The sequence below is a fragment of the Mustela putorius genome, unplaced genomic scaffold (genome assembly GCF_011764305.1).
Source record: "Mustela putorius furo isolate JIRA1106 unplaced genomic scaffold, ASM1176430v1.1 tig00000596_pilon_pilon_pilon, whole genome shotgun sequence".
NCBI classification, from domain to species: Eukaryota; Metazoa; Chordata; class Mammalia; order Carnivora; family Mustelidae; genus Mustela; species Mustela putorius.
This window is the reverse complement of record NW_025421428.1, coordinates 4,230,094-4,247,189: the sequence shown is the minus strand read 5'-3', so window position 1 is coordinate 4,247,189 and position 17,096 is coordinate 4,230,094. Positions and strand designations below refer to the sequence as shown.

At 48.6% G+C, this 17,096-nt stretch overlaps 1 protein-coding gene across 6 annotated transcripts in view; it reads left to right on the top strand.

Moving 5' to 3' along the window:
• The window catches only part of TTLL11 (tubulin tyrosine ligase like 11), a 230,512-nt gene that overhangs the window by 103,418 nt on the left and 109,998 nt on the right, over positions 1 to 17,096 (top strand). For all 6 annotated transcript variants that reach the window (XM_045082352.1, XM_045082349.1, XM_045082348.1 and 3 more), the window contains 2 exons: positions 1,143 to 1,238; positions 1,991 to 2,106. In XM_045082352.1, coding sequence (XP_044938287.1) covers positions 1,143 to 1,238; positions 1,991 to 2,106 — 212 coding nt within the window. The remainder of the gene's footprint in view (positions 1 to 1,142; positions 1,239 to 1,990; positions 2,107 to 17,096) is intronic.

Sequence of the window (17,096 nt, the reverse complement as noted above, 5' to 3'; positions counted from 1 at the left end):
TCTACCTTCTCATCTGCAGAGTTAATGAGAGCCCTCCCGAGACTCTGACGTCCTCATGGCTCGAGTGTGGATCTCATTAGAACACGGGATCTCAAGGATCAGGAGGAGTCATGTAGGGGAAGGGTTGTTCCAGGCAGAGGGAGTGAGATGCTCAGGGTGGCTCACCCCATCCTAGGGCTTGTGAGGAACTGAAAGAAGCCAGAAGACAGCCCGCCCTGAAGCGGCACGCCGGAAGGAAGGGCAGGCGTCAAGGACAGATGGTGTTGGAGTTAGCCTGGGGTGTGGGCGCAGTGACACAGCGCTCCCGGCTCAGAAGGGCTCCGTGCCTGGTTTAAGGCTCTGTGGTCACCATCGTGCAATTGTCAGTACTTTTGGAACAAGGGGTCCCTTATTTTCGTCTTGCGCTGGATCTTGTAAATGGTGAGGGGTCAGTCTTTAGGGAAATCCTTTGGACTTTCTGAGAATCAGCTTCTGCTTTTGTAAAATGGAGAGCAGGATCCCTCCCTCAAATATGCTGTCATGAAGATTAAGTGAGATTATGGTAGGATATTACATAATCGGTGCATTGTATAGTAAACGGTGCCTCATAAATATTCCCTTCTCCTTAGCTGAGAGGGTCTATCAGAATCACCTGGGCAGGTGGGGAGTTGTTTTTCCAAGTTCATTTGCCTGGGTTCCACTCTGATGGCTTCTGACTCCCACGTGTGGGTTGGGGGAGGTGTGTGCTTAGGGCCCTTCAGGGATACTGAGGTACAGCTGAGCTTAAGAAAAGTAGCCTTGGGTTTTCTGAGATCTAGCTGAGGAGCAACTTAATAGAGGAGAGCAGATGGTGAGGGAGAAATTGATGGAGCACTACTGATCCTTAACATAATAAAAAACCTGTTAAGGAAGAGAGAGGTCACTGAGAATGCTGAAATGCATTATGAGAACTTGTCCCATTATCAAGATTCCTGTAAAATGCTCTGCTGTCTATGTGGCCTGACAAGTCCACCCAGAGGAAGAGAGGCAGTGGTCAAGAGAAGCCAGGGTCCAGGCCCAAGGTGGGGGCAAGGTTCAAATTTACCGTCCTCTTAATGAGCCTACTTCTTGAAAAGAAATTGGAGCTGGAGGGAGTAATCCTGAATTCTGTTTATCCGGCCCAGATTCTAGGCTTTGACATTCTTCTGATGAAAAACCTGAAGCCTATCCTACTTGAAGTAAACGCGAACCCCAGTATGAGAATCGAGCACGAGCAAGAAGTAAGTACTGGGACTGTCTCCTTGAATATGTTGCCCGACCGCCGCTGGTGCTTGCTTGGCTCAACGAGATTCAATATCCTCAGCCTGGCCCAGCAAACTTCTGCCCAAGTCTGAATAATTTCAGCTTGGTGGAGCTCTGAGCAGCGTCTATAAATATAAGACCTTTCCGACCCATGGTAACTTCCCAGCATGCCGTTCTTCGCGATTTTAAGGTCTGCAGACACAGAAGCAGCTGAGCCTTTCCATCAGTTTTGACATGAACTAATTAGTTAGCCTCAGGAGATGAGCTAATTGAAATTCTATGAATATGATTTAGCCATGTCGACATACTCGAGTCACTAAGATAAATAGTACAATTTAACAGTGGTTTTATTTTTCTTCCCCCCCCTTAAAAAAAAAAACTCATAAAAAAGACTGGAAGGAAATACACCCAATACTAATATTGGGTTTTGGGTTCTTTTAATTTTCTCAGCCCCGTCTATATTTCCAAGTTTTCTACACCGAGCATGGATGATTTTGATGGTTAGATAAACCTAGTGTTCTTTATGTACGTTTTCCCCTTTATGTCTTTTGCGGATTTGTTAAAGGAAATTGCCATTGTAAAAGTAGCATGAAGGGAGCCTTTTAAAAAATTCTCCTCTACAGACTGATATGAGCAAAACCTAACAGCACAGCCAGTAGAGCTGGTGAGGATAGGCTCTTGGTACCAAGTCACTCCCTCCGCCGTAACACGGAATCCTTACCCATTCAAGCTTTCTCCAGGGGTGTTCGAAAATGTCCCCAGCCTTGTCGACGAGGAAGTGAAGGTGGCTGTGATCAGAGACACGCTACGCCTCATGGACCCACTTAAGAACAAAAGAGAGAACCAGTAAGTATTTTTTATATCATTCATTTCTATCAACTCTGCTCCCTGTGTCCTAGCCACTCGGTTCTTGGAACATCGTAGCATGGTGAGATGTACCTGTGAAACCGTCTAACCCATCCTATTTTCATTTATGGTCATTGCCTCCAAATACGGTGACTTAAAATCAGGAGGTGGAGACTTGTATATGAATCCGACATTTGGGATTCAGCTATGAATTTTTAGCTGATTGTTATTTGAATCTGGAGATTCTCTTCCAAAAACCCCCATTCCCCCCTTGCCCACCATTGTTCACAGAGTGCTTCTCTTGGAAATGCTCAAGCCTAGGGAGAGACCACAGGTCACTTGAACGTGATAAAGATCATTTTCTTTTTACCTTCTTTGTGATGTTTACACTCTGGCATTATAAGCTTTTTGTTTCAACATTCACAGCGCCACATTAAGGAAGTTCTGAAGTTCTCTCATCTTTATGGCAATTATAATTCCCCTTCATTCCACCCACCCCAGGGCGCATAACCAAGGCGCGAATGCTGGTGGGAGTACATGCCCCGCTCCTTCCTCCGGGGATCACCCCTGAAATGAATGGCATCTCATTTGGGCATTTTGTTTGTTACGTTTTTGCCAAGTTCCTGGCTCTCACAAAGTATGGGTTGAGTAAATATCGTTACGCTTGTTTGAGGCAGAAAAATCAAAGACAAGCATTTCAAATAGCATTCTTTACCCGCCACCCCTCCCCACCCCCGGCAAATCAGATTGACCTAAATGCTCGCAAATGCAGCTCTTGTCAGCTGCAAGGTTCAAGACTGCAAGGAACACTGGCTTCCCCTTCCTAAGCCAGGCGTGTCCTGCAGGTTCCCGCACCGCAGCGCCTCACCAACTGGGCTCATGCCGAGATACCGTTAGAATATTCTGCGATGGAGCTTCTCCCTTGGCTGCGCATTAGAACCATCTGGAGAGCTTTCATAAATACCGGTGTGAGGGCCCCCACTTCTAGAGACACTGGTTTTAATTAGCCTGAACTGGAGGCCTGGCTGCATGAGTCTTCTGGGTCCCCTAGGGGGACCCAGAGGTGGAGTGCCGCTGCCCCGCCGGAATTGTCGCTCTAGAGGAGTGTTGATCTTAATGCTGAGTCGGGTTGGATGGTGCCAGCTCGGCTGAGTGCCCCTCCCGAGTGTTCTCCACTGCAGAGTGCCACTGTTGGCGGGACTTGTCTGAGAAGGTTCACCTGCTGTCCACAGGGCCCGTCCTGCAAGGCACGGGTCCCACCAATTAAAGCTGCAAAGTGGCATCCTCTTGGGTCCTGTGCACGCCCAGCGTGGCTCCCATAGCATAGCGGCAGGGAGCGCGACCAGGCAGGTTGTTGGCAGTTTGGTGAGATTAATTGCAATAAACCTCATTCCTTGAAAATAGACTCTCCAAGGGTTATTGATCTCCGTGATGGAGATGAGTCCTCCAGAGACCTACGGCACTCTGGGGAAGTGCGGGGGGCTGCCCCATGTCAGTGTGGCACATTAGAGCAACTCTTTAAAGATGACCTTGACACACGAGCTCTCTGATTTTGTTGGTGGCAACAAATTCGAAAGCCATTGTGTGGCTGCCAAAGATAGGAAGGGATATAAGAGAATCACTGTATTTTCACATTAAACGGTATCAAAACACAATTAGCTTTCTTTTCCTTGGTTTAGTGGTTTTGCTTTTCCTACACCTGGCATTCTGGATCATCTTTGAGAGCTGTAGATTGAAAATTGAGTAGCAATGGGGCACAGGACCAGGATGAGAAAGCCATTCACAACTTATCAATCTAAGTAGCAGAACCTGGTTTTAAAGGAAGGCGTGTTGCCTTTTTTTTTTTTTTTTAATTGATAACCAGGAACAGTTGAAACTTTTAGAACCTGACCTTGATTCTAATATAAAACCCTTCTATCTCCCTCTATTCTTACCTGTTAACATAACAGTGCATATTAATAGCCAAATGTCATTTACCGATAATTTCCCTAAATTTCACCTTAAAAAAAAAAAAAAACCCAACAATGATTCTCTATGAAAGCACTTTGTAATCTGTAAAGTGCATTTATGTAAAGAATAATTATTACCATTTTGGTAATTTTATCATGCAGATAAAAAGGCTAAAATTATCCTCAACTCCCCTGTGTAGAAATGTATCAGAATAACTTGAAAGAGCACCATATTTATGCCCACGGAAAGTGCCCAGGGTAGTAGTACTGAATCGTAAGTGCCCAAAGCTGAAACCACGTGGTTCTGGCTGCAGGAAACGTCATCACAGAGACTTCTGGGCTGGGAGGCAGCTTTAGAAACCAGAGTGTCTTGTGTTTATTTATTTATTTTTTAAAAAGATTTTATTTATTTATTTGATAAACACAGATTACAAGTAGGCAGAGAGACAGTCAGAGAGAGGACGAAGCAGGTTCCCTGTTGAGCAGAAAGCCTGAAGTGGGGCTCCATCCCAGGACCCTGGGATCATGACCTGAGCCGAAGGCAGAGGCTTTAACCCACTGAGCTACCCAGGCACCCCGTGTCTTGTGTTTAAATAGGATCTGACCTAATCCTTTAAAAACAATTGATGACCCTTGCCTTTTACTACACGTCTTTAGCCAAAGAGGGTCTAAAGTGTCCCTCCCTAGTTCCTTGTTGAGTACCGTGAGGTGGGTCCTCACTCTCTCCATACAGATTGAAGACAAACAGTAGATAGGTGTCCTGACCTCTTCATGCCTCTGAATGTCCTCAGGAAGTTGCAGAGGGGGCTCATGTCCGTGCCTGGGCCTCTTCACACTCCTCGGGGACTTACGGGCTAGGGTCGGTTTCCTGGCGGGACTGAAAGCTGTCCTCATGCCTTCCCCGGGAACGGGAACCCGTGACTGCTGGTACCCATCTTGGCATAGCGGGAGGCTCTCTCTTGAGCCCAGAGACACCAGATTCAAGTTCTGACCTTGGGGATGTGGAGGAGCTGGGTGAGCCTCGGTGTCCTTTTCTATTAAATGACATTTAAATGAAACAGGAAACCGATTGGTAAATAGTAGCTACTTAAATGCTTAGCTCACTACTCAACAATAAAATTCTCTAGTAGAGTATGAGAAAACAAAAACAAGGTTTAGCTATCATTATATTTTCTGGTATACTTAAAGTAGAATTTTGAGTTGAAAACCAGAGACGTATCCTAAAACTGAGGCTGCTGGATCACTATGGACTAGAAATGACATGGGAGCTGGTTGCCAATGGAACATTCTGTTTCCAAGGAGCAAGATGTCACTGTTCCAGGCATATTTCTTTGTCGGATTGGGAGAAAATACATTTGGCCCCTGAAGGAATAAAATAGCTACCATATGAGAGCTCTTGAGAACTAAGATAACGTTTTATAATATCTAGTGACTCTGATTTACATGGTAGGGTTCTTCGGAGGCACTGAAGGGACAGGGGGAAGGGGAGGCTCATGGGGTGGGACTCTGGAAATGTCGTGTATCTGTACACATCTGTACACACACATATATGGTGGTAACATTCACATACTATAAAATTAGGTATTTAAATTCCATAGCATTTAGTATATTCACAGAGTTATGCAATAAGCACCACTATCTAGTTCCGAAATGTTTTGTCACCCCAAAAGGAAACCCTGTACCCATGAAATAGCCACTCCTCATTTCTACCTCTACCAACCTACTCTCTGCCTCTGGCTATATTTATGCTAAATACTTCATATAAGTAGAATCATACAGTATGCAATATTTGTGTCTGCTTTCACTGAGTGGTATTTTTTTTAAGATTTTATTTGTTTATTTGACAGACAGCGATCACAAGTAGGCAGAGAGGAAGGCAGAGAGAGAGGAGATAGCAGGCTGTCCGCGGAGCAGAGAGTCCAATGTGGGGCTCGATCCCAGGACCCTGGGATCATGATCCCAGCCGAAGGCAGAGGCTTTAACCCACTGAGCCACCCAAGTGCCCCATCACTTAGTGTGTTTTTGAAGTTCACCCGTGCTGAAACACATATTGGTGCTTTATTCCTTTTTCTGACCAAATAATATTCCATTATATGGATATACCATATTTTATTATCCATCTGTCACTCCATAGACATTTGGGTGGAAGCAATGAACTCTTTTATATTTCAGCGTTCTGTAGGTTTCATTTGAGAACAAAGAATCTTTCCTGCTACAAGAAATTTTTAAAATTCCCAGTTTAGTTCCATCCCCTCATTTTATTGGGAGAAGTACAGATGGTGAGAATCGGAAGGGTTCTTAGAGACCATCATGCCATTGGGCGCCTCGCTGGCTCAGTGGGTTAAGCCTCTGCCTTCGGGTCAAGTCATGATCTCAGGGTCCTGGGATTGAGCTCCACATCGGGCTCTCTGCTTAGCGGGGAGCTTGCTTCCTCCTCTCTCTCTGCCTGCATCTCTGCCTACTTGTGATCTCTGTCTGTCAAATAAATAAAAAAATAAATCTTACAAAAAAGAAAAAGAAAAAGAAAAGAAACCATCATGCCAGGCAGCTCCCTGGCCAGGACTCTCCCTCCTAAAGGTCCCTGCAGAGGAGAAGCAAGTGTCCATGTGGGGCACAGGTATGGCATCAGTCTGGCCTGGGGAAGGGGGTAGGTTTTCAACCTTTGATCACTGTACTATGAGCTTGGCCAAGACACCCTGCTTTCTGATCTGGTCTCTAACATGGGGGTCGAGCGATCTCCTGGGCTGGATTGTCATGGTCACCACATGGAGTGAAGCCTAGGGGAGAGCCTCATGATGTCTGAAGACATTAGACAAATGCCAGTTCTTAGGCCCACCAGGTGGCCAGTCAGGCCTTGAAGTTCTGTTCATGGTGACAAGCATTCCCCAGCGACCGAGACAGCCCATCTGAGTCATGTACATGACGGTTCTGCACACGGGATCATGCAAGACAAAACCTAAACGACAAAGTCACAGAGCTAGTCGGAGGCAGCGTGGGGACCGGATTCTGGGTTCCTGACTTCGACACCAGCGTCCACTTCGCGTTGCCCCGTTGCTCCATGGACCTCCAGCTTTGCCTTGGATTCAAAACTAAGCTCGTAAGATAAGGAGGAAAAAAATCAGGAAAATCAGTGGAGACTTTTCCTTTCCTTAAGGGACTTGGGAGGCCTAAGTCTGTCTTTTTAAAAACTCCTATCCAAAGCAGAAGTAAACAAATGGCATTCCCTGATTATTTAGAAAACAAAGTGATTGTCCCATCAATTGATTCATTTGTGGAAGGTCGGTCTCCTCTGGGGAGCCATCTTCCTGGCCTTTTTCTCCTCTTTCTGAATGTAGGTATTTCTGGTAACCGAGTGGCTTTCCCAGGAAGCATAGCCTAAGGGCTACGGTTAGGGTTAGGATTAGGGACAGTGGACCCCAGAGAAGCGTAAGTGAAGCCAGAGACAGGCTTGGAGGAATTGGAGGTGACTTTTTCAACATTGTGCTACCACGTAGTGTCCGTGAGCTGTGGTGTAGAGGGCCCGGCCCATCTCTTATTCAGAAATGTGTATTTTGGAACATAGTTTCTATAAGACATGGAAACCCCTTTCCCCACAGCAGCATCTGACCATCTTCTCCCAGTTTTGCTTACTTCCTACCACAGCAACAACCCGGTGGATTATAAAGGGAGGAGTCAGGCTGGGCACAGTGGCTTTTGCCCTGATTCAGAGAGGTTTGTCCTCCGAAAGCTTCACTGGGAGCTCGGGCTTTTCTTCCCACCTTGAGTCCAGGCATATCCCTCGGATTCCTGCACTATGTTTGGAGTCAATAAATTAAGTGAATCCCCAAAGTAGGTTGATTCTACATAGAATCTGGAATAAAGGTGGAACATTCTAAGAGAAATGAGACCAAGGAATCTCCCCATGGCTCACTTTCACTGCTGGGGCTTGTACAATACCAAAGAATGTCATTCTGACCTGTCCTGGCAAAGAGTACCAAAAACACACGAGCCAGAGGTCCTCCAAGCCCAGACCCCTGCCACTTAAACTGGCAGTATATCCTACTGAAATCCCCTCAGTGGCAGGGAAGAGAGACTCCTGAAATGTCTGGACCAAACCTTCTTAAGTGCGGGACGCCATCTTCCTCACCAGAGAGCTCTGTCACCAACAGTCATCTGAACAGTCACGGAACCGTCCCGCCCAATGGCCCATCCATGTTGGCACAACTGACATTTGCTGAAATTCTGGGTTTCACTGATTCCTAGGGATCCCTGTGTAGCAACACCCTATAGATCAGCACACAGGGACACCAAGCACCTTTGAAGACTTCACATAAATCAGGAGTCTGGGTCAGAGAGAGACAAGTATTTGCATATTTATTTGCATGTCATTGACACCCTGTGAGGATTAGAGAACCCCCGCTCTTGGCTTTTAGAGTATTTACAGACTTACTACTGTGTGCCAGGGAGAAGTCTTTCAGAACTGAATTAGCTCACAGGCCCACGGGGGAGACAAGACCCACACACATAAATAAATCTGTAGGATAGAAAGTGCAAAGTGCCTAAAGGGAGAGACAGATGGCCAAGGGAGGAAAATGTAAGGAAAGAGTATTTACTGATAAGAAGAGTTAAAGAAAAAATTCTGGCAAAGAGGAGAGGGCATTTGAACTGAGCTTTAAAGGAAGAGTAATATTTGAGAAACACACCAGTGGAAAGACATCCGCGGTGGAGGAAACAAAGTCGCTGTTGGGGGAAATTAAGGAGTTCGAGTCCCCTCGAGAGGCAGGTGTGTGGAGTGGATTCGCAGAGGGGAGGTGCTGCTGGGGAAGTAGCTGAAGACCCAGAGGCCAGAGGGGCATGGCCTTGAACGCAGGCTAAGAGAGTTAAAGCTTGTTCTCAATCCCATTAACTACACAACATTTTGTGTATCTGTGTATTTTTTCCTGGAGAGAAGGCCAGGCATTCCATCACGTTCAGGAAGTTGAGGACCCCCGCAGTCCTATTATCGTCAGAGGCCACAGCGAGCCGGAGCAGTTTGTCCACGGTTCGGTGTTGTGGCTTCAGGATACAGCGTGCCCTCTGTGCCTCGAAACGTCTCCCATTTTGGATGGCAGTCAGCAAACTAGAAAAATGTGCACGCATTTTCAAGTAAGAACAGACAGGAAATGACTAATGATAAGTGCATTATGTTATGGGCCAGAAATAAAACCAGACAACTCTCTTCCATTTGGAAGTGTTTAAACATTAAGTCAGAAGTTACCAGTAAAAGCCTCTTTCGGATGAAGTTGGTTGAGCAGGAGGCATTTCCGAGACTTATGGGGAAGGTGGGATTTCCTGAGCTGAGTGAGAGTGTCATTTCGGAGACCATTAGACAGGAGCCGGGCCTCTCCACCCGCAGGCAGCCCCGCTGTCCTCTCTGCCAGGAGCAGACGAGACACTAGACAAGCATATGGCCAGTCAGGCACCATTATGGGGTGACACGGAATTCTGTGGGGGCCCTTCCAGAATCCTTCCAGGTAGTAGTCGGGGTGGCGAATGTATTTGGAAATCTCCTTATTGGAGTTGCTTCAGTGAGCCTTAAATGTTCACGGGCTTTTAAATGAGGAGCTGTTAGCTTTTTGGAAAGAGACAGTGTGGCCTGGGTTCGGGAGAACGAGGTTTTGGTACCGGCTCTTCTTGGCCTCGGATGAGTCACTGTACTTTTCCTGCACCTGGTTTCCTCATCAGAAACAAAAACAAGAATGGAAGCAAGGGGATGCCAGGTCTGCGGAGCTCGGGCCCTGAGAGAGAATGGAGGTGAAGCTATTTAGTACACGGAGGAGATGTGAGCCCACAGGGCATCATCGTATCATTACCTGGGTGGGCTCAGGTAAACACTGGGCAGGGACGCGGCTTGTCGTCTTTAAGTACAGAACAGGAGTGCATCTGAGTGATGGGTTGTCTCCTCTGAGGAAGCTCTGTGGCCGGCTAGGTGGCTACTTCCTTTCCCGTAATGCTCCACACCGGAGTGACTAAAATGGGAACCAGTGTGTGGAGAACGCCGACACACAGCAGGATCTACATGTGACACAAGAGAGAACAGACCTGACAGAAACTTCTTTGCATGTGGCTGTGCGTCCCAGACTGAGAACCTGTGGGAAGTTCAGAAGAAGGCAGGGTGAGCCACGGATTAGGTGGAACCCCATGAAATGGTTGATATCCGACCTTTTTGGGGGACCTACAAGAATGGCAGTTTCCAATGGTTCTGCTGATAGCTGGCCTGGAGTGGTCAAGGCCACCTTCTTGAGGGAGGTAGGGCTTATGTTCCCTTAGGTTGGGTCTGGTGAGAAAACAGAAACTAGTTTTGGGGAGGAAGGATGGAGGTAGGTAGGGGGCAGGGCTGGGGAGTGTCATGGCTGTCCAGGACCGCCAGGCATGCTTCCAGAAGGGCCCTGTGAGATGGAAACATCAGAGTCTTCTCTTCAACACACTTCCTATTAATTTTCTCCTCAGTATAAAAGTAGTATACGCTTCTTATTAAAAAAAAAAATTGGAACATACTGAAAAGTGTATAGCATGTAAGAAAAACCTCCTTCAAATTCAAGCACCCAGGAGTTAACCTTCATTAACCTTATAGTTCATAAAAATAGTATGTTCTTCTCTTTCATTTTGTAGCGGAGGCCGCACGATCTATATCATTTCTGCGTGCTGTTTTTATTTTTCTCCTTTGTACGTGACAGCGATTTCCCCTTCGTGTCCGGAGCTCTGTGAGCAGCATCGCCGGCATCAATGGCTGAGTCAGAGCCGGCCTCCGTGTTGGGGAATGTTTCGTTTATTTCCAGCGTCTTGTGCTTAAAGCTCTGTGTGCAGTGCAGGATGTTGTCTTAGCCTGGAGGGAGCCCCCGAGGAAGTGGGAATAGGAGACCCGCTCGTGTTTTGAATGCACAGGTGGGCGACCCAGCGGGTGAGAGTGGGCGCCGGGCTGAATCCAGGCCCCGTGGCTGACAGCTGAAAACGGGACAGAACTTCCTCCCCTTTCTGTCCTTCGGTTTCTCCTTCTGTAACAGGGAGTTTGCAATAGGTTGTTCCTAAAGCTACAGAGCAATGAGAACTTCTTAATTTCGGGGGGAGAGAAACATGCTGCTTATCCCTAAAGACTATTTGTCTCGGGAAATGTCCAATCCGAGTGTATTTAAATAAGCCAAACAATTTGTGTAACCTGGGGACTTTCTTTTTTTAAGGGAAAAACAGTGCGAAGGAAGAGGTGGGCAAAGTAAGTGGGAAGGGAGCTCCAGCAGTGACGGGTTAATCTTTGGCTGTGAGGATGGATTTGATTTCCCTCTAATTATCTGCTAGATTAAAAGAAATGAAAGATCAAAATTAAAGCCAGTTTTAGTCCTCATTTGAAAGCCCTTGGATATCACACCAAATGGTGGGCAATATTCTCCAATTGGTTTCATTCCTTTGTTCAATTTCCATTTTTTCCTTCGCTTTCAATAGCAATAGAGCCCCAGGCAACCCTCCCCACATAGGTTAATGTGAGGGGGTGGGAAGAGGTGGAACCCAAGCAGCTCAGAACCATGGGACCCACCCCCAACCTCATCCCCCTCTGGGGCGCTCCCAGCCGCAGCGAGGCTCAGGGGCTCAGTGTGTGCACTCCGGGCCGGGGTGGGTATCTGCATTTGCCTGGAGAGGATCGCTTTCTTCTCCGGACAGTCCACGCCTCTGCAGCACCAGAGGCCAGTCTGGAGAAGCTGCCGACACAGGCACGAGTGCATACACGTGTGCATGAATGAGTGAGTGGCGAGGGATTGTTCCACGTGGCCCCGTGCTGGAGGCTGGGTCAGGGGCGCCCCCGAGCCTCTGTGCGGTGCAGGGTACGGTGGGAGCCCCGGCAGCACCATGAGCAGGAAGGAGGCAGTGAGAGGAGCCCGGGCAGAGAATACAAGTCCCCATGAGGACCCCAGGGCAGGAGAGCACGGGGCTCTCGGGGCACAGAAAGGAGTCCAGAACTCCAGCTGCGTGACTCATAAAAGCTCCAAGCCTGAAACAGCTCCACACTGTCTCCGAACAGAAAAATACACCCATCACGGATATTCACTCCTCGGAGTACTCTGTGTGAACCACAGCTCCGCACGTCAGTGTGGACATTGAACAAAGTTGTATCTGCAGTAGGGTTCCAACAAAATAAAATTTAAAACAGGCAAAACTCAACTTTATTTGGTAGAGATGTAACCCTAAGTGGCAAAAGCCTAAAGAAAAGCAAGGACAGGTTGTGAAAGTTTCAGAGAGCTGCTTCTGGGCAGGGGTAGGGAGACAAGGTGTGACCCGAGAGGGGCAGAGTTGGGGACAGAGACCTCGGCCGTGCTCTGGTTCTTCATCCGGGTGGTGGTCCAGTAAGGGCCGGACTTTCTCTGTAAGTGCACACATCTGTCTTATGCACTACCCTGCATAAGGTGAAATTGGGGCGGCCTGCTTGGCGGGATCATAGTGTGTGAGCAGGGAAGGAGTCAGGAGACAGGGGCCAGATGTAGCCGGAACTACTGGGTTGGGCCCCACGTTGAAAACAGCAATGTCTTCAATAGCCGGGCGGCATGGTGGGGTTCCGCCGCAGTGGGAAAACCGGACTGGGGCGAGGGGGGGATGGCGTGGGGCGCTGAGAGGTTTGACACGGTGGTTGTGTGGACTGGCTGGCTGTGATGGGGACGGAGGGAAAGGTATTTAGGAGGATGCGGGGGTAGGATTCGGGATGAGTGGGATGTGAGAGGTAAGGACAAAGGTGGACTCAAGAAAGGGGAGAGGTTAGCACCCGGAGAGACCAGGCGACGTTCCACAGGCCTGGGGTTTGGGAGGCTCTGCGTGGGGGAGGGCAGAGGCGGAACGGGCAGCGATGGGCGTGTTTACCTGTGTGGGCGCCCCCGCCGGCCCCGGCTCCAGACAGGTGCACTTCTGCACCCCGGGACCTCTGCGAGTCTCCACGAGGGAGAGCGACTAGAATCTGTCCTTAGAGGCCTGGGTGGGAAGTGCGACTGGACATCCCCCCGCCCAGAGGAAAGGGTGGAGGAGAAGAGAAGACCCCAGGGGCCAGCAGGAGCATTTTTAGCTTATAAGGTGGTTGTGTGGGAGAGGGATAGACACCCTGCAGGCCCCAGTGGGCAGAACAAGGAAACACGGAGAAAATTCGTAGAGAGCTTGATTTAAGCTCAAGGGGAAAAAACTCCTAAATCAAAAACACCAACCTTACTTGGCCTGAAATGGTAAAGGTTGACTCAAAGGAGTCGTGAGTTCCATGTAGCTGGAAGTATTCAAGCCAAGACTAACTGGCCACAGCAGGGAGGAGCACCACCAGCTCTGGGATCAGACAGAAGGGGGTCTGTTCCGGGTCTCCTGATTGTGGGCAAGTTGCCTGACCTCTCCGAGTCCCGGTGTCTTCTGCACAATGGGACAACAGGTAGCTGCGAGGATCCCATAGGGACCAAAGCAGGTCTCCGGGTACGCTGGTTCCACGGCACCTCTTGAGTTCCTACTGAGTATGTGACACGTGTTACCTGATTCAGCTGTCGCCAGGCTGCATGGAAGCTTGCCCTAGACGTTAGTGGCGCGTGAGGGAGAGGACACGCTGATATCCGAGCCTCCCACCAGCCCCTCCTCCTCTTCCCACTCCTGACTCCATCCGCCATTGCAAGGGGTGGGGAGATTCTCCAGGTCACGTGCCTAAGCTCTGTCCGCACCAACCTGCACCCCGAGCGTCTCAATCAGCTATTCATCATATCTAGGGAGAGCACACCAGGAGCACCCTTTGCCCTTGAAAGGATGTACTTGGCCATTAAGGAGGGAACACCAGGGTTCTGCGTACGAGAAGGTGTGCGGCACAGACCCCATGTGGGCACGTCCGCTTGGCCTAGAGGACACCTTACTCCACAAGGAGGGGAGCTACCAGAGCTGGGCCAAAGCAGGAGCCTCTCCAGTGGAGAGCCCAGGGGCTGCTGGCCAGCTCTGAGTGCAGTATCTTTTGTAAGATTCTTACGTGGGGGTGCTTAGTTATCTCAGGGATGCTTGGCCATGGGCTCTTCTGGGGTCTCAGTGGCAGGCTAAGAGGAAGGAGCAAAACCAGGAAACTGGGGGAAATGGGAAGGGGCTGTGGAGGGGCAGGACGGGGCCAGTAGCCCAAATTGTAATCTGGGTCCATGTTCTCATTTCCACGGCAGTGGAGGTCCACGGCAGGGAGCGGTGGTGGAGTCCTCGGGCGCTGGCGGGAGGAGCCTCCTGACTTCAAGCTATCCAGCCAACCTGAGGGAGGACTGAGAGCCCTAGTGCCTCCCCTGGGAGCTGGCCGTAGGAGGAGAGTGGCAGTGACAGTGACAGTGGCAGTGACCATGCTTCAGCCATGGAGCCTGGAGTTTGAGATAGAACCGCGGCCCTGTTCGAATGCCAGCGTGGCAGCCGGGATGGCACAGCTGGGCATCAGACTCTGGGTCTGAGTCAGCAAGCCCCCCCCCCACACCAGGCCCCCTTCTGCTTGTGCTTCCGAGTCTGTTCATGCACTCCCCGCTGCGGCCAGCATGGGCCGTAGGGCTGGATGGAGAGAGTCCTCAGATGCAGGCCCCGAGAGCCCATAACTGAGTAGAGGCAGAGGGGCAAGGCTGCGCAGGCTGTGCACGGATGGTTCCTGAACTTGAGCAGCCTGTGAGATACCCCCCACCCAACCTGTGTGTGGGTGTGGCTGCGGGGGGAGGGGGTGTTAGAGGCCAAATGGCTGAGCCCCACCCCCAGCGTTCTGACTGTTCTGCATTACAGGGTCCCGGGTAATACAGATGCCACTGGGCCAGGCACAACACAATTCTTTGAGAAGCACTTGCCTGGCAGCCCCGGGCCTGTGTCCATCCCGGGCCATCTGAGCACTGTGGGCAGCAGCCCCTTGGCCCCGGCTGGGGTTTGGCACTGTGCTCTCAGTTGGGTAGCTAGGAGGACTGTCCTTATGCAAAAGAGATGGGGAAGGAGGCCACTGGAGACACTTGGCCAATAACACAACCCTTACTCATGGGTGTAGCGACCACAGAATTGAAAAGGCAAAGCAGAGACACTGCATAATTTCACGTTTTAATTAATGTTTCCTTTCCCTGCCTTTCTGTGCTGGCTTCATAGGTTGGGTCAATATGAAATGATTATAAAATCTAACTTTGAAGGCACAAGCCACCCCCTTGGAAATGATCTTCCAACGAGGGGGAAACGTTGCAGATTTCTTCCTCTCTTCCTCCTCTTCCGGCTGGTTTGCAGGCCAAGTCCTAGATGCATTCTTAATTTGAGACTTCCTCTGCAGCAGAGCAAGTGGTGGGGAAAATTTTTTCTCTAGGCAACAGCAACATTTCTGTCTCATTTATTTGGTTTTGCGCTGTAACATGACAGCTATGGGGCCCCTGATTCGAACTTAGGTCCTCCTAGGACTGCACTGTTCACGATCAGTAAATACAGCAGGTTGCAGATTTTAGCCATTTCATTATCTCAGATGGAAATGAATGCTTTCTGGCCTTGTGAATAGTTTTAAATGTATTTTTTAAAAAATACAATAGACAAGTTGTATTTCACTCCCAAATGTCTTCGTAGTTCTGATCCGTTTTGGCATTATCTGATTATCCCCGGGGCCATGAGCTGTACTTGTCTTCCAGGGATTTGGTGGTAAAGTTACTTTGTCCTAAACCGTGGAGGAGTCTAAGACATGTATAGAGGACAGGTCGTTTTCACCGCATTTAGTTTGTCCTTGGATCTGCAAATGTCCTTGCTGGCAATGGAAGCTGGAGCCATGCTTTTTCATAAATGGAGGGATAGTGTTGTATATAGGTGGGCAACAAAGGTTCTCGAATCCAGGGGGTCTGGGTCTGAATCTTGACTTACCTTTCCTCTTGCCCACTGTGAAACATGGGACCATTACTTAACTTCTCAGTCTCGGTTTCTTCATCTTTAAAGTGCGAGGAATAGTAACAATAAGTGCTTTTAATGGAATTATTGTGATTGTTAAATGAATAAAAATACATGAATCTGTAGCATAATGACTGGACATAAGTATAGTAAGTGGTAGTTATTTGACAATTACCCTTATTGCTGTCATTATACAAAGTGCCTGTCACAGCACCGAGCGCAGAGTTCAATCAATGGTAATTATTATTACTATTATTATCACCATAATTCGTACAGATGGACATATACCGGGAATACAGTTTTCCTCCATGCAAATTATATGTGTTTTATTTTTTAAGATATGGGAGCCAAGAGGAATTTACATGAGTAAATGAACATTTTAATGAAGTTTAGCAAGATTAAAGTAAATCAATGGTGCTCATATAAATAGTTTAATTAAGGTAATCCCTGATGCAAAACATTTGTTCAATTTGTGCCTCAAAATGAAAATGGGTTCCATGGGTTTTCAGGAACTTCTCCTCTTTGCCACGCGTGGGTATGGGGACCTTAAGCAAGAACTGTGGGGCTCCTGGGTGGTTCGTTGGATTAAGCATCTGACTCTCGGTTTCAGCTCAGGTCATGATCTCAGGGTCTTGCAATGAAGCTCTGCTTTGGGCTCTGTGTTCAGTGTGGCATCTGCTTGAGATTCTCTCTCTCCCTCTCCCTCTGCCCTTACCCCCTCTCATTCTCTACCCACCCTCCAAGTAAATAAATAAAATCAGAAGAGAGGGAGGAAGGAAGGTTGGAAGGGAGGAAGGAAGGAGGAAATGAAGAAAAAGAACAGCTTTCTCGTGGAAAGGCAGCTCGGCCCACAGAGGAGATGACGTAGGCTGGGAGTTAGGGTCCTGGGCCCTGAGCCGGACTTTGGGGCTCCCCACCCTTCTCTGGGCTGTGACTTGTTCATCTCCAGAGTCTGCTGTGGCCTGTAAATGCTGTGATTTTCTGAGTGCTTGTGATTTGCTGCCTTTAAAAAAGAGAGCTATAAAAACTAAAAAGGAAGATTTCATCCTTTAAAACCTTGCGACTCTGCAAATTTTGCCAATTGCTTTTAAACCACTCGGTATCAGGTGCCAAATATGTGAGGGAGGCTTAGTTGGAAATGGTGTTTGCCATCCGGAGTGTAAGCACGCA